At 41.7% G+C, this 22504-nt stretch overlaps 1 protein-coding gene and 1 long non-coding RNA gene across 3 annotated transcripts in view; both read right to left on the bottom strand.

The window, feature by feature from the left end:
* Positions 1 to 6901: 6901 nt before the first annotated feature.
* Positions 6902 to 21510, bottom strand: PRDX4 (peroxiredoxin 4). 2 transcript variants are annotated; one of them, XM_019529174.1, is made up of 8 exons: positions 21270 to 21510; positions 16190 to 16307; positions 15142 to 15258; positions 13442 to 13564; positions 10409 to 10539; positions 8726 to 8760; positions 7315 to 7361; positions 6948 to 7029 (listed from the first exon to the last, which is right to left on the bottom strand). In XM_019529174.1, the coding sequence occupies exons 1-8, from the start codon at positions 21457 to 21459 to the stop codon at positions 7026 to 7028; spliced, it is 765 nt and encodes a 254-aa protein (XP_019384719.1). In that variant the 5' UTR covers positions 21460 to 21510; the 3' UTR covers positions 6948 to 7025. The 2 variants fall into 2 exon arrangements, with proteins under 2 accessions (XP_019384718.1, XP_019384719.1); XM_019529173.1 differs by lacking the exon at positions 7315 to 7361 and having other exon boundaries at positions 6902 to 7029; positions 21270 to 21508.
* A 738-nt stretch (positions 21511 to 22248) lies between these two features.
* The window catches only part of LOC109305943, a 20932-nt gene continuing 20676 nt past the window's right edge, over positions 22249 to 22504 (bottom strand). The window contains exon 3 of the long non-coding RNA XR_002099776.1: positions 22249 to 22259. This is a non-coding gene — a long non-coding RNA (uncharacterized LOC109305943). The remainder of the gene's footprint in view (positions 22260 to 22504) is intronic.

Consider the following 22504-nt stretch of genomic DNA (forward strand, 5'->3'; position numbering starts at 1 on the left):
TCACAGATCCTTCTGGTTGGATCACAGGAAAGTAGGGCTGGAAAGGACCTCACAAAGTCATCTTGTCCAGCCCCCTCCTCAAGGCAGGATCATCCCAGACTAAACCATGGCAAACTACCTCTCTCTAAACCAGGGGTGCTTAATCCCTAGCCCTCAGGCCCTAGCTGGCCTGTGGGACTCCCCATGGGTCTAAAAGGCTTGGCTGTGTGGGGGGGGAAACAGTGGCACTGTCCTTACTGCCAAATTCTTGCACCCATGGGGAGCCCTGGGCCATATGCACCTGATCCCAGTGTGGGGGACAGGGTGGGTATAGCATCAGGGCCCTGGCTCTGATGCTCATTCCTGTGGCCTGAACCCAGCAGGTGCGAATGGGTGGGCATGGGGGTAGAGTGGGCACAATCCCAGTGAGTGGGTCTGGGAGGGGGCTGCACTGGGCCCAACGTGGAGCTGACACAGGGTCCAATCCTGCTTGCAGAGGGCTGTCACCTAGATTATACGTAGCCTTGCAGATTTGCTAGCAATAAATGAGGCAAGGAACAGGGCTACAGCCCAACCTTTTATTGCTTGCACCTCAAAAGGGGGCAGGAGGCAGCAGTGTGTTGTCCATGGGGCAACTTCAGAGGAAGTTTGCCTCCGACTTCCCCTCTGGGACAGGAACATTGTCTTGACAGCAGGTCTGACTGTACCACAGGGAATTTATGGTTGGATGAAGCAAAAGCTTCTTCCTCTGCAGCACTTGTGCAAGTGCATAGCTCTGCACATCTAGCTTTCCGCTGTATGGCATAGAACTGGTGAGGGAGTCTGGCCCTTACCACATTATCCGCTATGGGTCTTCATTCCTGCAAGTAGCCATAAATATATATACTTGTGTGTGTGTGTGTGTGTATGTATATATACACACATATCTATATAAAGCATTATATAGGGGACACTGATACACAAAAAGTTATATATAATTTATATGTATTATATGTAATTTAATATCTATTACATGATATGTCCATATTCATTGTAAAGTCTCAGGGAAACTGAATTCAAGGTCTAATTAAAATGGATTGTGTTGAAAATGGGAACATGAGGCCTAAGTAGACAATGTGCACTGGTGGTGCCATCTGCTAGTGTATTTTGGGATTAGTTGTGCCACAAGTAGTAAGGGCAGCCTCTGCGAGGCGAGGCAGATAGGGCAGAGAGCAGAAAGCAGAGCAGGAGATCAGGCAGGAGGAGGGGATTGGAGTGGCACCCAAAGAGGGTGCAGAGTGAATTTGTGGCACTCTTCCCAAAAAGGTTGGTCCCTATTGAACTGGAACGATGAAGCATAGAAAGCCGATTGATTGCCTTCCACTGCCGAAGATGCTTTGTGTTTGCATCTAAAGCTATTTGTGCTTTATAGAATTCTCTCCTTCTACATCTGGGGACACTGAGCTGCACTAATTAAATGTGCCTAGAGCATCATGTGTATCAGTGTCCCCATGCTGAAAAATGGCTGTGGGGCTCTGAACTAAAGCGCCTTCAAGCGTGATGCTGGAGCTTGCTGGAGTGCAGTAATTGCCACTCTCCAGCAGATTCAATTAATTGAGTCTGCTCCAATGTGCTGTAATTACAGCATGTGGGAGCAGCCTCTCTGCACGTGTATAGGAGCCCTGAGGCACCAGGAGTTTAAAATGACTTGGCAAAAATAACAAATGTGAGTGGTTGGTATGCTAGAGTTTATTTGCCCAGACTTTTGGCCCTGCTGACAAACAATATTAAGTACATTTTCCTATTGTTGGTGATATACACTCTCCTCTGACTTGCACACGTACCACCAGCCCATTCACAATCTTACCTCTTTGGAATCCACATTTTAGGTGTCAGGTAAAGCATGTGTCAGCTATAGTCAATACGTTGCTTTAATAGTTGTGGGACAACTATTTGCCTGCAACAATACGGTGCATTAACTAGTCTCTTGCAAGACAAAGGAAACAATTTGGCTGTATTCGGCACTGGTGAGACCTTACTGGGAATCCTGTGTCTACTTTGGGGCACCATATTTCAGGAGAGATTTGAATTCTAGCAAACATGACGTGAAAAAGGTAGGAAAAACTGACATTGTTTAGTCCGAAGAAGATAAAGTTGAGGGTGGATTTGATAGCAGTCTTCAGCCACTTGAAGGGTGAAGGGTGGTTATGAAGAAGAAGTGATAAACTTCTCTGGCTGCAGAGGACAAGACAAGAAAAGCCTGGAGAGGAAGAACTTCCTATCTCTGAGAGTGGTTATGCCGTGGAACTGATTATCTGGAGAGATTGTAAAATCCTTGCATGTTTTTAAGAGCAGGTCAGACAGACATTGGCCTGGGATGGTTTAGACAGGGCTGGTCTGGTTCTGCCTTGAACAGGAGATGGGACTAGATGACCTCTTTGGGTCCCTTTCAGCTCTACTTTTTTATGATTCTATATACATTAAATACTATGTAGACTTAGATCACATCTTTGCATATCAGACCTGACTCATTTCTTTGAATGAGAGGAGGTTGAAAGTGCAGATAAAATTACACAGAAGGCAAAGAATCCTATTGCTTGATCACTCTGATGTAAAAGTAACCCTCACTCATTAAAAACATTGGAACAATAGACAGAGGATATGTTGAAGATGTCCCCTCCATGCAAATTCTAAGAAGCCATGCTGAAAATACTGATGAAAGTTTTGAAAAGAAAAATTCAATTAAGTTAAATGTCTTCACTGTTTCCATTGCTATTGATAAAAAATACTGAGCACAGACAAGAACATCTTGCAGATTTTATCCTTTATTAGTATTCACAAGTGTTGCCTGGCCTATTTGAATTCACTTGAAGTTAATCATGATCTCTTCTGTCTTTGGAGCTGAATGCTTTGTATATGAAGCTTTACATAAGTAATGGATAACCCAACATTTTCAAATCTGGGTGCTGGAAGTCAGTCTCCTACATTTATTAATATATATCTAAATAAAAATTGTCTGAGCATCTACAGTGCCTCTTGACTTCAGCCAAAGAGACCATGCACTCATCAACGGCCACTTCTTTATTTGATTCATTAATATTTTTTAGGAAGCTAATTTTACGCCTTACATTTGAAAACCCACAGCTCTTGTGCTGTGCAGAAGCCCATTATGCTATTTACCAGGTATATCAGCAATCGTGGCAAATGAGCAATACATTTTCCTCTGGCATGAAAAGCATTTGGCTTAACTCAACAGTGAAGCGGACATGGAGAATAAGCATAAACCAGGAAAGCATAGACTGATTTTTGACTCTCAATTTTGTTAGTTATAGTGACTGTAGAAAGTGAAATGGACAGAGCAGTGAATGTTTAACTGCTCCAAAGATTTGCCCCAAACCACAATCTAATACTAAAAAGCCTTAAATCTCTTGTCAGCTACTCTTCAGCTGCACACAAGTGAGAGGCCTTTGAGAAAGGAGCTGAAAAAGAGGTAGCAACAAACTGGGAGTGCACAGACACCTACAAGAGTCTTTGTCTGCCATGTATCCCATCTGGGACAATACTACTGCCAGACCTGTGTTATGGAATTTGGTTTCCTGCATTAATTCTGGTCCAGGATCACAAAACTAATGAACACTTATGGGCAGTTTAGTATAAAAAATGTAATCCTCTCAAGCACCTGGTGATAACCAGAGAATTTCCCACTCTTATTTTAGACATCTGAACTGTTCCGTAAGTGACAGCTTGATTCAGCAGTCTTGTATTAGGATGATAAGGTACATAAATATCTCCCAAAGGGAAAGGAGATGACCTTTCAGACAACTATCAAAATTCAAACAATCTTCATCCCTTTATTTCTTTTCTGCATTAATCATAATTTTTTCTTTCTTGTCTCCATCATCTCCCATTCCACTCTCTCCAGGGAACTACCTTGCTGCCTTTTTACTACTTGCACCTACTTGCAAAGCTATTACAATGTTAAGAAACTCAAAATACCCTAATGCTTAACAGCTGTATGCACCAGGGTTTCTTGAAAGCTGGTCTAAAACAGGAAGAAAGAACTCAATGGCAAAGCTGAGTGTAAGCACAGCTAATCCTTTTCATCTGTGCGTGATGTAACTGAGTCTGATGCAGGTGGGTGACTGTATAACTTTTGCTGGTGATGATGGATTAGATCATCAAATCCTCTGAGTTCTGGTTGTCACAGCTGTGGATGGGCTAGGGCACAGGTGACTTTCTGCTCCCTCATCTCCAATCTTTGGAGCAACGTGGAGGCTTCTGGTGTCCTAATAATGATCCTAATGTTACAAGGTGGCAGTGCTTATGGTTCTTGCAGTTTTCCTTTTCCATAGCAGTCTCAGCTCCTCCCGCTTGTTTTCCTGTTCTGCCCTGGAGGCACTTGGTGGTAGGTGTTCAGTTTCCTGTCCTTCTATTGGCCCCATATTCATCCTTGCCACTTTCCAGCTTTTCTCCCTGAACAACATTCCCATGATCCCTTTATTTTTATGCATCCTGCCCCCCAGTGTCTTTTCCCCTTGTATATTTTAAGGATGGGAAAATGTACAAATTTCTCTTTCCTCTGAAACTAATTTTCTTCCTTTCCAATGCTTGTTTCCAACATACAGAACCACTCCCATACTCAGTTTTCAGATCCTTATCTTTAAAAAAAAAAAAAAAAAAAAAAAAATCCATTGGTACTGCTTTGTTGCAAGCAGCACCCCTGCATAAACTTCTAGAGCCAGCCTTTTACATCTGGAATAGCTGTACTGCTTCAGACCTAAACCTGCCATTTTGCATGCAACTCATGTGTGCCAGCTCTTCTCTTCCAACTACTAAGTACTCTACCTCCTATTGAGTTTCCCTTTTGTTTCTGAGTGTCAATATTTTACACATCTTGCACTCAGGTGTTTGGTAATGCCATTGTTGCATGATTCCCCAGTGCTTTGAATGTAGATTTCTAACGTACTGTAGAGGCTTTTGTCATTTTCTTCCATTTGCCTGATAGGCCACCTGGTGTAGTGAATGGCTGCAAGCAGAAGCATGTTCAGTGAAGTTTATGCCTTCTTTCTGTTTCATTGGGTCAGGATGGATGGACAAATATCCTACTATTCAGGTCAATTTGGGGCTTGAATGAGTTACCTGCCAGCTGCTGAACTGGAGTGGAAATGTTGGTGTGGTGAGTAAAATGACAGATAGGAGTAGCAAACTTCTTACTGGTACCTGCATGAGAGGAGTGCAGCTGCTGTTTCATAGCAAAGGGCACGTTAGATCTGTTTGAGTCTTGGGCTCTCCCTGAGTGCCCAGGCAGTAGTCATGGCCAAGTGCCCACCTGTCATCTGAAGCTAACAGGAAAATGAAAACCTCCTGGAATGTATTCTGGTCAATATTGTTACAACCAAGACTTTTCTAGAGTTGTTTAGAGCAGTGTTTCTTACCCTGTGGGTTGTGACCCAAAAGCGGGTCCCAAGAATATGATGAAAGGGTTACGAACAACATTTAAAAATTGATCAACAAATTTAAAAAAATGGATTCTCCTTTTAAAGGAGAAAAATGTGGGAAACTGTGGCTTTTCCTTGCAGACTGTCAGAGTTCCAGCCTGTGAGAGGCTGTTTGGGGCTCCCTATGCCCCACACCCTGTGGGGGGCTGGGGCCGGGGGCAGTGGGTCAAGAGTGAGGGGCACTGGCCATCAACGTTTACAAATGGGTCCTGGTACAAAAAAGGCTGTATGTATTTTAATTACAGTGATGCTCAAAGGCCTCAGTCAGGTTGGGGCTCCAATGTGGTAGGTTGCTGTACAGGCACACAGAGGTCTGCTTGTCACTTGGGGGAGGGTACACAATCTAGGAAGTGTATCCTGAGCCATACTATATAGTTCAGTGAGAGTTCATCAGGCGCCTGGGGGCAGGAAACATTGTAAGAAATACAGTGCGCAAGAGGAACAAGCCTCGGTGATACTGTTGTATTTAGAACATTAAAGAATCCAATACTCCTGTGGCTCTTGGGCTCTGAACTGTAACGCTTGCGGAGGGGTTTAATTCTTGTTCACAACACTGATGCTTTTTCAGTTGTCTTTGCTGCATAAACTTATGTTGAAAAGATCTAAAGGAAGTGGGCTGCCAAAGCACACGTGACGACACGCATTTAAGAGGGATTCCAAGTGCTAGTGAAGAACTAGCATACCTTAGTGGTGATGTTTTTGATCTGTGGGAGGAAATGTGTGTGCATGAAACCCAAGTGTTTAGTGACCAATATTATTCAATCCATGCAGAACACCTGTGCTGGTCTAGAAAGATTTTACAGCTCACCCCTTCTGAATTTAGGTGCTATGGTAGCAAGTGGATAGGAAGAAGTGAAGGGAGAATTATCCATAATGGAAATTATAATCTACTTATTGTATTGACAAAGACCACAGAAGTTTACGTGTTAGCAAAGGATTGGTCTTTACATTCAATTTTTTCTATGATAAAACTGGTGTAGTTCCATTTATATCGATGATACTATGCCAACTGGTGCCAGCCAAGAATGTTTCGTGTCTTTAGACAGAAAATAATTTAAATGGCAAAACAGGACTAGCTGTATTCCTGGTTTCAGGTTTAGTTTGTTTTTTTTCTGACACTCAACCATTTGGATTTTAGACTATCACCAATAGCCAGGTGCCACTTCCTCAGCTGTGGCACTAGTTCTAGAATACAGCCAGACTTGTTCGGCTTTTTGAAAACTAAAGGACACAGAGGGATTGCATTAGTGGCATTTTACTAGTGCAGGTTAATGTCTAAGACCACATGAGTTCAACGTAAAAGGAATAGGCAAATTCAAGCTAAAGCTCTCAGCTTTCTTTTAGGAACACCTACCAGAAAAGACAAATTGTATCCATTCTTTCTGTTGCTGGATGTTCAGACCTGTACTTTGAGAGAGCAGCTACAAATCAGACAAACACCTGGATATAACAAAATTAATGAAACTTTATTGGCAGCTTTTTAAAGTTGTATGTAACTTGTGTAGGTCAGGAGAAGCAAATTTCAGTTTAGTTTATCAAAATACTTCAGTTTTCCAGCAGGATCTGGGATTATCTGTGTAAGAAAGAAAGTGAAAGCATTAATCTGAAAGCAAACAGTACATCATGTATTGAAACCACTGCCACAAGCTACATCTAAAAGTTACTCATCAACTGTTTTTACTATTTTAGAAATACCTAAGAGTTGGAAGAGTATGGGCAGCAAAAGTAGGGGAGGAGTTTAAGGAAGAAGGTCTGCATAGTTGAAAGAGCACACACCAGTCTGACCTGCCCCAAAAGCAAACTCGAAATGATTTTAATGAATTAACATCTGTAATCAAGAGCCTCAAAAGTTACTTACAGCTCTTCTCTTGGCCACCAGGCTCTCATGGCTTCTTCAGGTTTGATCTAATCAAATCAAACATATTTAGACGGCAGGGCTACAGATGTCAATGTCTCCCAAAGAATGTGTTCCTGAACTACATTGCAACTTAAGTGCTCAGCAGTTTTTGTAGAGAATGAATTATTGTTATTTACTGTAGCAATATAAACTCATTGGGAGACTCAAGCATCTCAGCACTGAGTGAATAGCTGAATATAGAGGTACTAAAACAGTGGCTGCCATATAGCAGTAACTTCTACACATCTAAATTATTACCATTAACTGGGTGTTCCATTTTATGAATATCACTGTTTCACAGAAGTGCTCAATCTTCCTTACGATAAACGTTACATGCCTAGCAACTGCTGATGGATGGATTATTTAGGCTGGCCAGTATCACGGAATGTATAACTTCCAAATATCGGTGCGTCAGCTAATCCACTTTCCTTATTGAATTTAAACATCCCACCTTGTGCACCAGTAGGGTGGGGTGCCTGTTGTTGCAGTGGTGGGGATGGGGAGGGATGCCTGTGCACTGCAGCCTGGTGGCCTGGCATAACTGGTATGGCCAGCATAGCATACGACTCCTGGGGGCTGATAAATTGGACAGCCCTGGATAACCAGATATAGACACTATATAAACTATTTCAAATGCTACCAAACCTTGAATAGTATTTTTAAGGCTCTTTTTAAATATAATTTTGCTGTGCCCACAGCTGAAAGGAGCTGGTTCAAACAAAACAGCATCCTCAAACTAATACCAATGTTCTAATTATGAAGCTGGGAGCCTTCTGCAGCCCAGTTTCTTATCACAATATTTTTGTTATTCTATTGGTGCCTAATCCAACTCCACTGAGGTTAATTACTTCAGTGAGAAGTGACTCGGGGCCCTTGTTCTTCTGCTCACGATTGCATGTTGGAAAGCAGCAAACAAGGACACCACGATGCAACTGAGCCTTTCATCTTGGAATTCCAACAGAAGCACACTGTCTTTTTTGCCAGTCCCTATAAATCCTGCCCTAGCCTGAGCAGTGTTATTGTTTATATGAAGGTATTATCTAGGCACGCTGAATAATCACATTGTGCTAGACATTATAGGCCAGGAAGTGAGAGAACTGTTCTTGACCAGTGAGCTTACAATTAGTTCTTAAGTTGTATAGTATCTGGAGGAGAGAATTTTCTCTAGTGAGTTCCTTGGTGCTGGAACTTTTCATTTGTTGGAAAGTTGAGGGAGAAGGAAACTTCTGATGTGAAAAGGTAAACTTTCTGTATGAAAAATTCTTAAAATATGGCAATTGCAATAAATAATGACTGTGGTTTTAAGGTAGATTTTTACTGACAACTTGTATTGGCGCACACAATAATGCATGTACAATAAGTATTTACTTACAGTTTCACTGCCAGGCTTCCAACCAGCAGGGCAAACTGAGGGTGGAAGGAACAACAGCAAAGAGTTAGTAGAAAAGAATAGAGTATAAAGAAAATCAGTGTTCCCACTTGATTATTTTTCTGAACACACTCTTGGAAAATTAATCTCTTTGAATTTTAAATAAAACAGTAAAAAGGTGCCACACACAAGCACCAATTAAGTATGTAATGTTCTTGTACATCGCTGTCACTAAAATAACACCCACTGACACTTAATTTTATGGGAAACATTAAATTCTTCTGTTAATCAAAACTGGGAATCCCTGCTTGCCTGTATATATTTTGGCTTCGATTTGATTTGTGTGTTTTTTGTTTTGTTTTGTTTTTTTAAATTCTCCAGGTTCTATTAATGAAATTATTGGCAAAATAACTATCTCTAGTGATGATTCTCAGTCCACTGAACATGAGGTTCTATGATAAGAACAGCTGATTTCCAGTCAGTGGAAATGCAGACAACCAAGTTTTGTTTAGAATCAATGCCAGGAACCAAATATTAGTATAGGAATGCAGCTATTCTAAAACTTTTGCTACAGACTAACTGTTTTATTGGCTATCTGGCTTAGGAGGTAAAGGGACTGGGAGCAAAACTAATATTTGCTGTTCATAGGGAGCTGTATTTACTAGTATAGCTCCTTTCATGGGCAACCTAGGAAAGCTGTTTTAGATAATGAGGGTGCTGATGCTGCTGCAGAGAGAGAGAGAGAGAGAGAGAGAGAGTGAGAGAGTGTGTGGGGGTGTGTGTGTGTGTGTGTGTGTGGGCAAGCCATGTGCCCTTGTAGAGTTTCCAGAGCTTCACTAAAATGTTGTGCTGCCTGGTTGTCAGAATCAACCACTGAGAGTATGAGAACTTGTGTGTTTTAATCTGAGTACAGGACACAGCTGTTTGCACAGGTAATGTCAACATACAAACTGAGGACAAACTACAGCTGGGTCACTTCACATGCATTCACCTACACGTGAAACTCAGAGCTGGTGAAGCTGCTGAATGTGTCTGTGAGTTTTTAGATTTAAAGCTCAAACTGGCCAAAACCCCAGTGGGTGTAACCTGGCATAACTTGGATGGAGGCAAAGGTACGAACAATACTGAAGTTAATTATGCTAAATTATATTAGCTGAGGGTATTGTCATGTCCTAAGAAAACCAACAGGACTTGCAGCCTGCATTTAACCTGCACATTCAACCCCACCTCATTTGTGGGAGATGCTTTTTACTGGTACAAAACAAGCAGAAGAGTCTCGCAAATGGTCATTGCATTCATGTTTTTTGGTCGCCAACAAATTATAGTGACAACACTTTTTAGCTTGCCCATGTTTATTAAGAAGGAAGAGGGGTAGATATGCACCTTTATAGACTACCTCTCTGATTTCTCATTGCCTCATACTTGGTGTCATGCTGTGGAAAGCACATGCAAAATGGATGTAAAAATGTTACTTTGCATTTTGTGTGCACACATGTAAATAATGAGAGTAAGCATGTGGCCTGCTGAATATTGAGACCACATAACCAAAAATCTCTTTATAGCATGATAAATCAGTCTTGGAAGCTATCAAATGCCTTGTTTCCTAATCACTCTTAAAAAACCTTTCTAATTTAGTTAAGCAAAAACTCAGCACAAGTCCCATTGCCAAAATACTGAATAAAGGACCTTCTCCGTGTTTATCGGTGTACTGGAATGCTTGTACCAAACGAAGTGTTTCATCCACTGATCTGCCAACAGGAAGGTCATTCATTGTGATCTGTCGAAGGACCCTCTTACCATCAATAATGAAGAGGCCTCTGTGGGGGGGAAAAGAAGGAAATTCTTGTTTCAGATAACAGAACTGATGATTCTTATCTCTGTTATTCACATTGTATTCAGAGGCTGTGGAATATATGTCTGTTCTGCAAGCACTATACAAACAGGTCGATGAAGAAATTCTGTCTTAAACCCTGAATTTTCTTAGCAAGTTCCTTACTGTTACTTATTTCATTGTGCATCCGAAGTATTACGGACTTACCCTTTCACATTTTAGAGAGTCTCTAATACCAATCTCATAATGGAAGACCCTTTTATTGACAGTGTTTCATTTTTTCTGTTGCTGAGAAGTGCCTTCACTGCAGCACTTTTCAGATAATGCCAAAGCCAAATTGGAAGTAATGAAAATGCATTCTTCTTCTGTTCTATTATGATAGTATTTTTTTTAATACTGTATATATATTTTTACCAATCCAGTAATTTGGCATTATAAAGACTTCACATGGAAATCCTGTAACATTGTCCATAAAACAATATTTATTTCTTAGTGTACAGTCTAAGTAGACTGCAGACTTAGTATTGTATCAATAGCACTGAACTGTTTAACCAAGAATATAAGACACTTTGAAATGCATAAGCCAAGGGTTGGCTGCAAATACTTAGTATACTAATAAAGCAAAGCACGTGTTATGCTTATATGTAAAGACCCGGAGAGCTCTTGTCCACTCTAACAGTAGATCACAGAAACTGCCATGCTGTACTGCACTAGATGGTTACTCCATCTAGCCTACTTCTGTAAATAAGCAGAACCAGACTAATCGGAGATGTACAAAAACATCACTTATAAACAACAGGTAATTTTTATCTTGCATTAGTTTGTTACCCTAACATATGTTAGGTTTCAGAGTTTGTAAACTTTCATTAGAAATGTTGCTACAGTGAACTATTTGAAGTGCTGACACCCATGCAAGTACACCATACTTTTATATGTAGCAAAATTCTTGATTTCAAGGTGTTTTTGAAATAATGAGTGTCCATGCGTTGTGTAGAATTTCCTTCTATTACTTCTCAACTTGCTACCTTCCAATTTTACTGAATATTCTTCCTCCAGGAAAAGGTCCTAGTTCCTGATATGCCCCCTCTTTACCATTTATTAGTCTACATAATTGATTGGCCACTTCATTTCTCTTTCAAAAATAGTCTCAAAATCTTTGGTCAGATTCTTCCCCAGCCTCAGACTTCTGAGGGGATATTCCTGGTATTGCATAATACTCCAGATAAGGACATATCACTGGTTTACATAATGGCAAAACTTCTGTGTTTTCATCCTATCCTTATGCATCCTAATAATGTGTTTGTTCCTCTGACCATAATTTTACACTGAGCAAAGGTTGCCATTCAGTTGTCTAAAAGGTGTTTTTCCTGTGTTGATAAAGTTAAAATTCACACCCTTAGAAGGCATGAGTGTACGTTACATGAGTAATGTACTTTCAGTGTACATTATTTTTGAATGTTCTGTTATGCTGCTTTTTATTTTCCTGTCATGCTGCCATTTCAACACAGAAACTGTCTCAAGTTTTTTGCATCCCTTCCTGATTTTTGACTGAAGTAACCATCTGCAAATTTTGCTACCATCCTGTTCAACTTTTTAAATAAGTATTAAACACTGGTCAAGTACAGAATCCCACCATTAGTCTTTTGCTATGTTGAAAATTAACCATATAACCCTATTTTGTGTACTCTTCAGCAATAACATAATAACATCAGTTAGAATCTGCACCCCCCTCCATCATGGGTGACGCTGTATTTACCTTTCACTTTTGTGCACTGTAGCTAATAAAAGAAATATTTAGACAGGACTTTGTTCCTTCCAAGTCTACCTTCATTACCTATTTGATGCTGCAGCACTACTGTATTAAACTATGCTGCTGTGTATGCAGGCTACTTAGCCTGTTGGCTTTCTTAGGAGAATTTTGCTTCCTATGAACTCCTCAGCCACCCCACTAATGCAAAGTTCAGTCTTTTAAAGAACAAAGAAACAAAGTAAACAAAATCCCTCTGCCCTGTCCCAGAAGCTAGAAGAGGAGCACCTTTTTGCTCTGGCCCTAGCATAGCTCTCTGGCCCCTCCTTGCAGCAAGCTGTTCCTCTTCACACCTTGCTTACTCTTCCAGGGGGGACAATTTCTGCTTACCCAAATGCTTCCCAGATGGGCTTTCTTACTAGCCTGTTGAACTTCACTGTTCCCTCTTACAGGGACAGACTATTTTGTTACATTTTGCCCCAGTAAACAATAAGTGCACTGGTAATCAGCTGGCAAACATTCAAAGATGGTTTATTCTTTTATTAAATTAACTAATCTTGAATAAGTAGTGGTTTATCTTAGGAAATGAATAAAATTAGGTTTTTATACTTGCTGGATAAGCCATACGAACTCACACAAGGGAACCATAAGTTTTAATTCTGAGCTTTTCTTACATAAAAAAACCCCACAAAGTTAACTTTTGAAATGTTTTCGTCTGGACTAAGGTTGTATACACAATGCACACATCTACACGTGCTTTACTGTGGAGTATGCCAATTAGCTCCACAGTAGAGTGTCACAATCTACATGTGTGTTGGTATGATGCCAGAACAAGATGCAACAGTCTCAAGTTGCACAAGAGAAGTTTAGGTCAGATATTAGGAAGTGTTTTCTCACTTTCCCCCATGGAGGGTAGTAAAGTACTGGAACAGGTTACCCAGAGAGGCTGTGGGACTCTCCATCCTTGAAGGTTTTTAAGACCTGGCTAGACAAAGCCTTGGCTGGGATAATCTAGTTGAGGATGGTCCCGCTTTGAACAAGCGGTTGGACTAGATGATCTCCTGACACCTGTTGCAACCCCAACTTTCTATGATTCTAACTGCTAGAGCAAGACAGAATGCAGTGTGGCAGCTTTTTATACCTAAGAGTGTGTCCTTGGTCCTCCAGATATACTCCATAATCTTTTGAAATTTGGTGCGTCAGATCTGAAAGAAGTGGGATCTTCAATGGCCCAAGTCCTCCTTGTTTTCGTGGCGTATTAATCCTTTTGACAAAAAAAAAAGCAGTTTATTTTTCAAGAAGACTTCTGTTACACCCTCCTCCCCCTTACTTGCACAATATTTTCTGACTGAATCCTTAACGGTCAGGGACTGAAATGATATAAACAGGATCAGCATAGCTTCATATAACATCACTTATTTTGGACTCTGGCTACAAAGCTTTGACTGCTTCATCCATTAAGACTAAATTCATTTCCTTCATTTCCCTATTATTAGAAGTCTACATGTGCTCTTCAAAATTATCTGGCTTTTGGAAAATTGAAGTTTCAAGATAGTGATTTCTTATCGTTTTCTTTTTTCTTGCCTCCCAAATCTGGGGGCTTAAAAATGGCAAAAGACTCGATGATAAGATGGTACCCAGAGACATTAGGCTGTTCCTTTCTAGCAATAAACTGTATTGTGTTTTGTAAGTAAAATAAAGATTCTCAGTTCTACGTGTGAATCGCTATTTAAAAAGTGAGCTCAAGTCTGAAAAGCAGTTTAATGCAGGTAGCAGAATTTTTTTTCATTATGAATATCAATATTTGTTCAATTAATTGTCTATACTCATTCCATTCCTTCATTTTTCTCCCAGTCTGCTTTCCACCCTTCTCCAATATGTTCATTCATATACAAACATTTTTATTCTGCTCTTTAGGTCTCCTTGCATGCTTCACTTGTACATGAAAAATGTTCCTTTTCCGTTTGTGGGCAAACTACTACCCTGTCTACATTCTAATAACTTAAAAAAAACCCAAAACCCAAAAAATGATAGCAAGCACCTTTTTTAGTGTCAATTTATCAAACAAATTGTGACAATGTCACGTTTTAACTTGTAATGAATAACTAATTTAACCTCTTTCTGTTTGAGAGTCTTGCATGGACTCATTCTGTTTCTGAGATGAACTTCTGGTCTGCTAAGCAGGCTCAGCCACCTTTTCAGATTTTTATTAAACTTTTGTATAACTGTAGCATCCCAGCACTTTTACAAAGTGCGTAAAGCCACACGATTAGTATGTGGTAGGTGTGTTTCTTTCTCCTTTTCCTTCTGTTTCAGCCACAGGCAATTGAATGAAATCTATGCAAATCTCAGAGTCCAAAGGAAATTCCTGTGTCTCTCTGCCTTATTTACTCAGGTTTAGTTAACAGTTATCCAATTTTCCTTCCTTCACATTATACATTATGGTCACATGAAAATTACCATTCATGAAGTCATTCTTTCTTAGACAATTTTCATGCTTAACATAGCATGTTGCATGCAAAAATCATTTTAGACCAATGCATGAACTGTATGTATCATTTCAACTAACATACAGGAAGAAAACACTCTGATAAGGTTATATGCAATTGGGTTATGAACACTATCATCTTTTAAAATAAACTTTTAAAGACTGGTTTTCATTTAAGAGCATCTTGTAAGTAACAAATGGCAGCATTTTTAGATCATGTCTTGTAGTTCAATATGTACTTGACAATACTGGTCTATCAGACATTGTCTCTAAATTTGGAGAAGCAGTTGATAACCTAGTATGGATGCACAAATAATTTCATATATAAAAAAAAAAAAGGGCAGGCTACATACCATGCTAAGTGTGTGAACTGAGAGTCAACTGAACATGCCACTACTTCGGTGTTTATTGCTTTAAACTCTTCAATTCGGTCACTGAAGGCGATGATCTCAGTTGGACACACAAACGTGCTAAAATTTAAAATGGGTTAAATTCTCATTTCAGAATATTGAAGATTTCTCCACAGAACTTATCTGTGCACTGACAGAAGAAATTAGTTATTTTTTCAGTAGAGAAAAATGGAAAACAAATTATAGATTAGTTTTTATCTTAAATTTTTGTTTACTTGAAGAAATCAAATCTGTTAGAAACAGCATTTTTACTAGTGTTTATCAAGATGTTTACAGACACATTCTAAAGAAACACTCCTATTCATAAACTGTAAGACTGAAAATACAGTCAGCAAGCATTACAATTTACAGTTTAAATATTCACAATGACTGTTCTTAGATTTTTAAAAAAGCAAGTGGCCAGGTTTCAAGGGTTAACTTTTATTCCCTTAACACTATTAGAGCAGTGTAATGTTCCTACTACTTCATTGCATACTTTTATTTCTCACTTCATGGAAATTGGAGTAACGCTGCTGAAGTCAAAGGAGCCATTACACCAACATTATGAGTGGGAATTGGACAAGTTGGGGGGGGGGTACTTAAGTTATGTACACATCTGAAAGACAAAGGGGAAATTGCATGTTTTGAATATCACTTTAAGGGATCATGAAGTAGGCTGTGAAGAGTATTACTTCATCTGCATTTCTCACTTGCAGCAATGATTTACATGCTTGACCAGGAATGGAAATGCTGTCCAGCAAAGTACTAGTATATAAAGTTATTGCCCAAAGTAGTCCTACATTAAAAAAGACAAATATCACATAAAATTTCACAACTGCAAGATGACAAGTCCAAGGAAATGCTTCTTTCCATCACCAAAAGAAAACATTAGACAACAAAATGTCAAGTGCAGCTTGCAATCAACGTCTTTACTCTGATTTTTACTTGCTCTGTTCCCAGTATTCTGAAGGGGGCAGAAAAAAAATGGTGCATTGACATTGGTTTTACTTACAAGTCAAGAGGGTAGAAGAAGAAGACGAGATATTTTCCATGGTAATCTGTTAATTTCAGCTCTTTAAACTCTCCATTGATTACTGCTGTTCCTTCCCAATGGGGTGCTGGCTTTGAGACTGCGAAATGGAATACATCCAAAATAAAGTATAAGTATAAAATGAGGCATTTGCATGCATATATATGTGTGGTTGTTTAGCACCTTGTGCCCAAGGATATGTTTTTTCCTTACTTAGGCACAGCTGTGGTTTTATATACTGAAATACAACGCAGGTTGGGTAGCTACACAAACTTGTAATTACTTTTAAAGGTGGGGTGTCAAACTAGCTTCCTGCCCTGGCCAGATTTGGACCTGGGGCTCCTTGTGGGTTGGATACAGCTCTGGGCACAGGATGGCTCTGGCTGTGGCAACTCCTACCTAGTTTGTACAGTGGCAGCAGCACCTCCATTCCTGCTGCAAACACCATGCTGGGGCTGGAGTGGTAGCTCCTGGTCTGGCCTGCAGTATGAGGCAGCAGTGTATCCAGCAGTTGAGGAGCTGGGGCTGCAGTGATGATGACAGGTGAAGCAAGCCCTCGCTTGCCCTCTTGCTGCTGACTGCCATGCTCACTGAGACTATAGGGCCCTGGATTCTGAGGCAGGCCATTCCCCCAACTTCCCATGGCCAGGCAGAAGCCCAGCAGGCTGGGTACAGCATCTGGTCTTCAGGACATATGTTGGACACCCCTGCTTTAAAATTTCATGACTGGCAAGTCCACTATGTTGGCAGTCTCTCCAATAAGAGGATGAGAGTCTTCCAGTAAATAAGGAAGTCACTGGAGAGTTTGTAATGACTGAGGATGATCAGACATGTGCCTGTTTACTGCAAATGTGGCAAATAGTTCTGGGAAGTAGATCCCAGTGATGTTGGGTCACAACTCCTTTCCCACCCCCCCTTTCTCCATCCTGTCTATCCATCTCCGTAAGGAGACCATCTTGTTCAAAAAGATCAATGCCTTGTTACAAATCAGAGCACTGGGGATGATTTGGTGCTCAGGTCTCTCTGGTACTGATGTTAAGATTACATTTCTTCAGCTTTAGGGGTATAGGTTGTAGCCTTGTTGGTGTAAGGACACAGGCAGACAAGGTTCTTTTAGTAAATCTGGTATCTTTTATTAGACCAACTCAAATAGATGGAAAAATCCCTCTTCACAAGCTTTCAGGTACAAATACCCTTTGTTGCTAACTGCAGATGTTTCCTCAGCCTGACTAGGGGTATTTATACCTGAAAGACTGCAAAGAGTGATTTTTTTCCATCTATTTGAGTTGGTCTAATAAAAAGTATCAGATTTACCCAAAAAACCTTGTCTGCCTATTTCTTCAGCCTCGCCTTTAAAGTGTCCTTGGATTTCTCCTCTTTGCCCACCCCTGGAGTGGTGGAAGTATAGGACCTGTTTTGGGAGCTGGTTGTCAGACATCTTTAGGGAACATCCTGTCCAATGGAGCTGGTGCTATATAAACACGCTTTCAATGATAGTGGTGCTTGCTTAAGCCAGAATGCTGGCATTCTTTCTTCTGTCCTTCCAACTGATATGGAAGATCTTCCAAAGCCATTGCTGATGATAACGTAACAAAGCTTTCAGGCATTTCCTATATGTTGTCCAAGATTCATGCACATACAACAGAGTAGGGATGAAAACAGCCTGATGGACAAGAAGTTTAGTTTGGGTTCTGATGTCATGATCACTGAAAACGGATTTTATCCAGTGTTGTATACTATTTTTTGGGAATGGTAGCTACCCAGGTAGGGGAAATAACATTCTCTAACAATTGCTGTCTAATTGTAATATGTGGAAGAGCAGCAGGTTCGTTCAGGGTGGCCTGATTAAGTATTGTCATTTAGGAGAACCATACATGTCAGCTGGTAGTTAATCGTGTAATGTGTTATGCTGTTCACATCTCACAGATTTAGGACCTTTATTTAGAACCCAACTCTTTATTTTAATATGAAACTTACTTCAGACTTTGGGAGACTACGCTATCTAGGAATAACTTATATGCTAGCACCACAAAGTGGCTCTGCTTCAACCTAGTTTTACTCCTAGCCAAGAACAGTATTCAGGATTCATTTTAGGTTATGCATTTCAGGAAATACATAACCTAAAATGGGATGCACAGAACACAGAATTCACCTATAATTAATTTGGATGTTTCTTCACAAAAAAAACCAAACAGATTATGCAGGAAAAAAATGTTCACTAATAGAACTTACTGTGTTTTAAATTTGCTAATAGGAACTACTGTGTTTACTACTCCTCACCAAAGGAGAGTAGTATTAATTTGGAATGGAAGATGTTTTAAAAATGTGAACTTGGTGAAATAGTACTTCTTAAAATCAAAGTCCACAGCAATGTGAATTCTATGCCTGTAGACAAAGTGTGTTGGCGATGCAATAACAAACTGATGGAATAAAATGTGTGAATTTTTTCTCTTTAGACACAGCTCTAAGTAATATTTGGTACTGATCGATGTAGGGACTGATCTCTGTTAATAAATATGCCACTAATTATCATCTGTTGCAAGATGGCATATGCCATATGGATTACAGCACTAGACATTTAGAGCACCATTAAACTTGTTTTGATTAGGAAATTTTAGAAATTATGATGCACGTTACAACTTTGCATAGTAGTTACAAGTACAATACAAGCAGTAAGTGAACACATACATCAAGCACAGCAAAATATTCTTTAAATGATTTACCAAGTCTAGTTCAATTTTCAATTGTTTGTGGCAATACTTCACTTCCTTTTTATTTTTATAATAGTCTTGGTATTGTGAAATCTCAAGTTTTCTCTCCTTTTCTTACTGACATAAATAGGAGGAAATTGCTTGTTTCAAAGCGTGGGCAGGGATTTAGAGCAGGAAATTTTCTGATTTTAAAATGTTTTCCTTCATAAAATGATCTCCCCACTTTCCCCCAACACCTAAATTATTAACTTGAAAGGTTTTATAGCTTCTCATATTAGAAGAATCTCAATCTTTTTCAATACTTTTTTTTATTTGAGATTCATTTTTTGGTTTTGAAATGACTTTTGAAGCATTTCCATTTGACTTTCCTAAGTCATGTCAAAGTTTTAAAACTTAGTTCTGAGATTTTTTTTTACCTATATATCTTACAGTGGCCTGATCAAAAATATTTTTCAAACTACGTGGATGAATAACATCAGACATGTTGAGATGGACTTTTTGTCCTAGTTCAGAAAGGGAGATATTTGGGAATTTTAGACTTTTGCAGGACAAGAAAGCCTTTTATTTATTTAATTTAGTGCAGTTCTACTCTTATTGGCCAGTACAACTACTGGCAATTTTATTTGTGCTACAAAACTGATTCAAGTGATTCCTGCCCTCCTCCTCTGCCCACTCTTGTAAATGTAGTGGGTGATTAAATCATTTAACTGCAACACAAGGGGAAAAAAATTAGATATAGTTTTGCAACAAAATTCATTCACAGGAGAATGCTTTTGTTGGCTAAATCAAGTAACCACTCAGGAAAGAACAGAAGTCTAACTACAGCAAAAGTAAGTCTGGTTAGAGTTAATGACTTGTCTCTACCACTTGTCTACACAAAGACTACCACCACCTTGAAATGAGTGGTGTATGAAGCTAAACAATAACAGTGTGACCCTTTAAGTAAGCAGATAATATTTTTAAATCTTTCAGTTAGGAGAGGGAGAACTGCAGGGACAGAACTGCAAATCTGGCCTTTTACTAAGACAGTCATCAAATGAGTTGCATCTATATGAAGTATAAAATGGAATTCTGTAAAAATATGAGCTGTCCCCCCCGCAAACCCATGACAGGTCTAGCCTCTTTGCTCTTGAATGTCAGGTTGAGCAGAGGCCTGTTTCTCCTCCTCCTCTCGTTTTTTCCTCCTACCTTAGCACTTATTCTGGGGATGCCCCTGGGGCAATGCCAGAAGCCAGCTACTGGGGGGGAGGAAGCTATGCAAGGACATATGGAAGAGGACCCTTTGCTCCCTACCCCAAGGACACTCGGTGCATGTTGTGGGGGGGTGGGGAGGGGGGAAAGCAGGTCAGGAAGTGCTTGTGTGCGAGTGAAGTGGAGCGGTTTGAGGAAAGTGGGAGGTATATGTGTACACGTGCGTGCATGAGGGAGGTGGGGTGTGTGTGTGGGTGCTTGTGAATGAATGGGGTGTGTGTGAGGAAGGGAGTGCTTGTGAATGGAGTGTGAGTGCACATGCATGCCATGTCCTTCCTACCCTGGTCCTCTGCCACACACCCACTGCCTGCTGCTTGTCCTTGTCCTCCCCCTGAGGAGGGAGGTGAGGTGGGGTGCATACGGAAGAGGTTGTGTAAGGGGGGAGGACTGCTTGTGAGCAGAGTGGCAGGTGTATGTCTGTGCAAGTGAAGCAGTGTGGGGTACGTGAGTAAAGTGCAGTGCGCACAAGGGTGCGTGTGCGTGGAGCTGGGGTGCGTACTTGTGTGGGAGGGGAGTGAAGGGGGGCGCAGCAGGAACGTAGCAGAGCACAAGCGAGACTGTGTGTGTGCTAGCACAGCATGTCTCAACCTGTGGGTCATGACCCAAAAGAATACACAAAAGGGCTACAAAGGAAGTTTTAAAAATGGGTCTTTTAGAGGAGAAAAACACGGGAAAATGGTGGCTTTTCCCTGGCAGAGCTCCAGCCTGCCAGGGGCCACCACCATGCCCCACACCCCACCCCACCCCCAGGAGCCTGAGGTGAGGGGCAGGTGGCTGCTTTCGAACTTAAAAAAACCTCCGATTTACTGGTCAGGACTGGCCAGCCGTGTTTACAAATGGGTCCCAGTACAAAAAGGTTGAGCGCCCCTGCGCTAATATAGTGTGGGGGAGTGGAGGGGAAGGAGGTGCTGGTGTGGGAGGCCGGGGAGTGCGTCTGAGTGGGGGTGGAGTCACCGGCCGCACTGTGACGTGGCCTTCCCGGGACAGCGCGAGCCGCCGCACCCCATCCCCCCCGGGTCCCGTCCCGCGCGCGCCGCCTGCTCCCGCCCCTCCTCCCCCACGGGGGCGGTGGGGCCCGGCCCGGCCCGGCCCGCACGTACTCTTGGCCTGGCTGAGGTGCAGGGAGTGGTCGGACACGGGCACGCGCGCCGCCTCGCCGGGGTAGACCTGCCCGCCCGCGTAGTAGTGGCACTGCTCGTCCCCCCGCGCCGCCCCGCGAGGCTCCTCCGCCGCCTGCCCGAGACCGGGCCTCGCCAGCAGCAAAAGCAGCGCCAGCAGCGCCGCCTCCATCGCCCGCCAGGCAGCTGCACGTCCCCCCGAGCCCAGCGCGGGAGTGGGCGGGGGCGAGGCGGAGCCTGCACACGTTCTCCGCCCCCCCGGCGGGCACGCGGTGGGCCTCGGCCCCCGCTCCACGCCCCCCCTTACCACACCCGCACACAGATCCTTCTTGAGGCATACAAATACCCACGGCCCCTTCTTGAGATGTGCGCGCGTACACACACAATCCCTTCACCACCACCAACACACACACCCACCCACCAACCATCACCCATGCTGCCCCCTGCCTGTCCCCACACACATGTGCCTGTACTTGTCCCCCTCTCGCCTCTTTTTCTCCTCTCTCCACTCCTTCCCCTGCTCCCTGGCTTCCTCTCTTGACCCCCCAGTTATGCTCTTCAGCCTCTCCTCTACTTTTTGATGTTATATGACCCCAGCCTCTGGTCTCCTCCATTTGGTGGCCAGCCCCTCTGCAAAGCTCTCTGTAGCACCAGGACCACTAGTTCAGGTCCACAAGGAAGAGAAATTTTGTAAAGTGTTGTCAAGTGTCAAAAAAGGAGTAGGAGAATCTACCACAGGCACCTTTTACCTACCTTGGAGCTGTCTGTGTGTCTGGGTTTTTATTCCCTGTCTGTGTACATTCCTGAGGTGGTAGCACCTCTGAGCATTGATGCAGTGTGTCAGCATCCCATGTGAAGTGAGGGGCGCTTAATGCAGTGAAGGGCGAAAGGTGGACCCAAGCAGTAAAACTGTGGGTGCCTGCTTCCAGACTGGGGTATTGCAAAGGGCTGATCCCATTCTGTTCTGTGGGTCTGGATGCAGGACTGCAGTTCGGGTCCCATTTCTAGGAAGCAGTGCCTACGTGACAAAGCAAAAAGATATTATTTTCTTAGCTGTTAGAAATATTATTAAAAATGCATTATCAATAAGTCTTGTTAAAACAGCGCAGCTGTCAGCCCTCCCTGGTGAGAGAACTGGGAGAGCTACTGAGAGCTCTTTGTATTAAGGTATCACTCTCTCTTTGTTTTGCAAAGTTACTATCTCTTTGTTACTGTAA

Source organism: Crocodylus porosus, unplaced genomic scaffold (assembly GCF_001723895.1).
Source record: "Crocodylus porosus isolate Cpor-Errol unplaced genomic scaffold, CroPor_comp1, whole genome shotgun sequence".
NCBI lineage: Eukaryota > Metazoa > Chordata > Crocodylia > Crocodylidae > Crocodylus > Crocodylus porosus.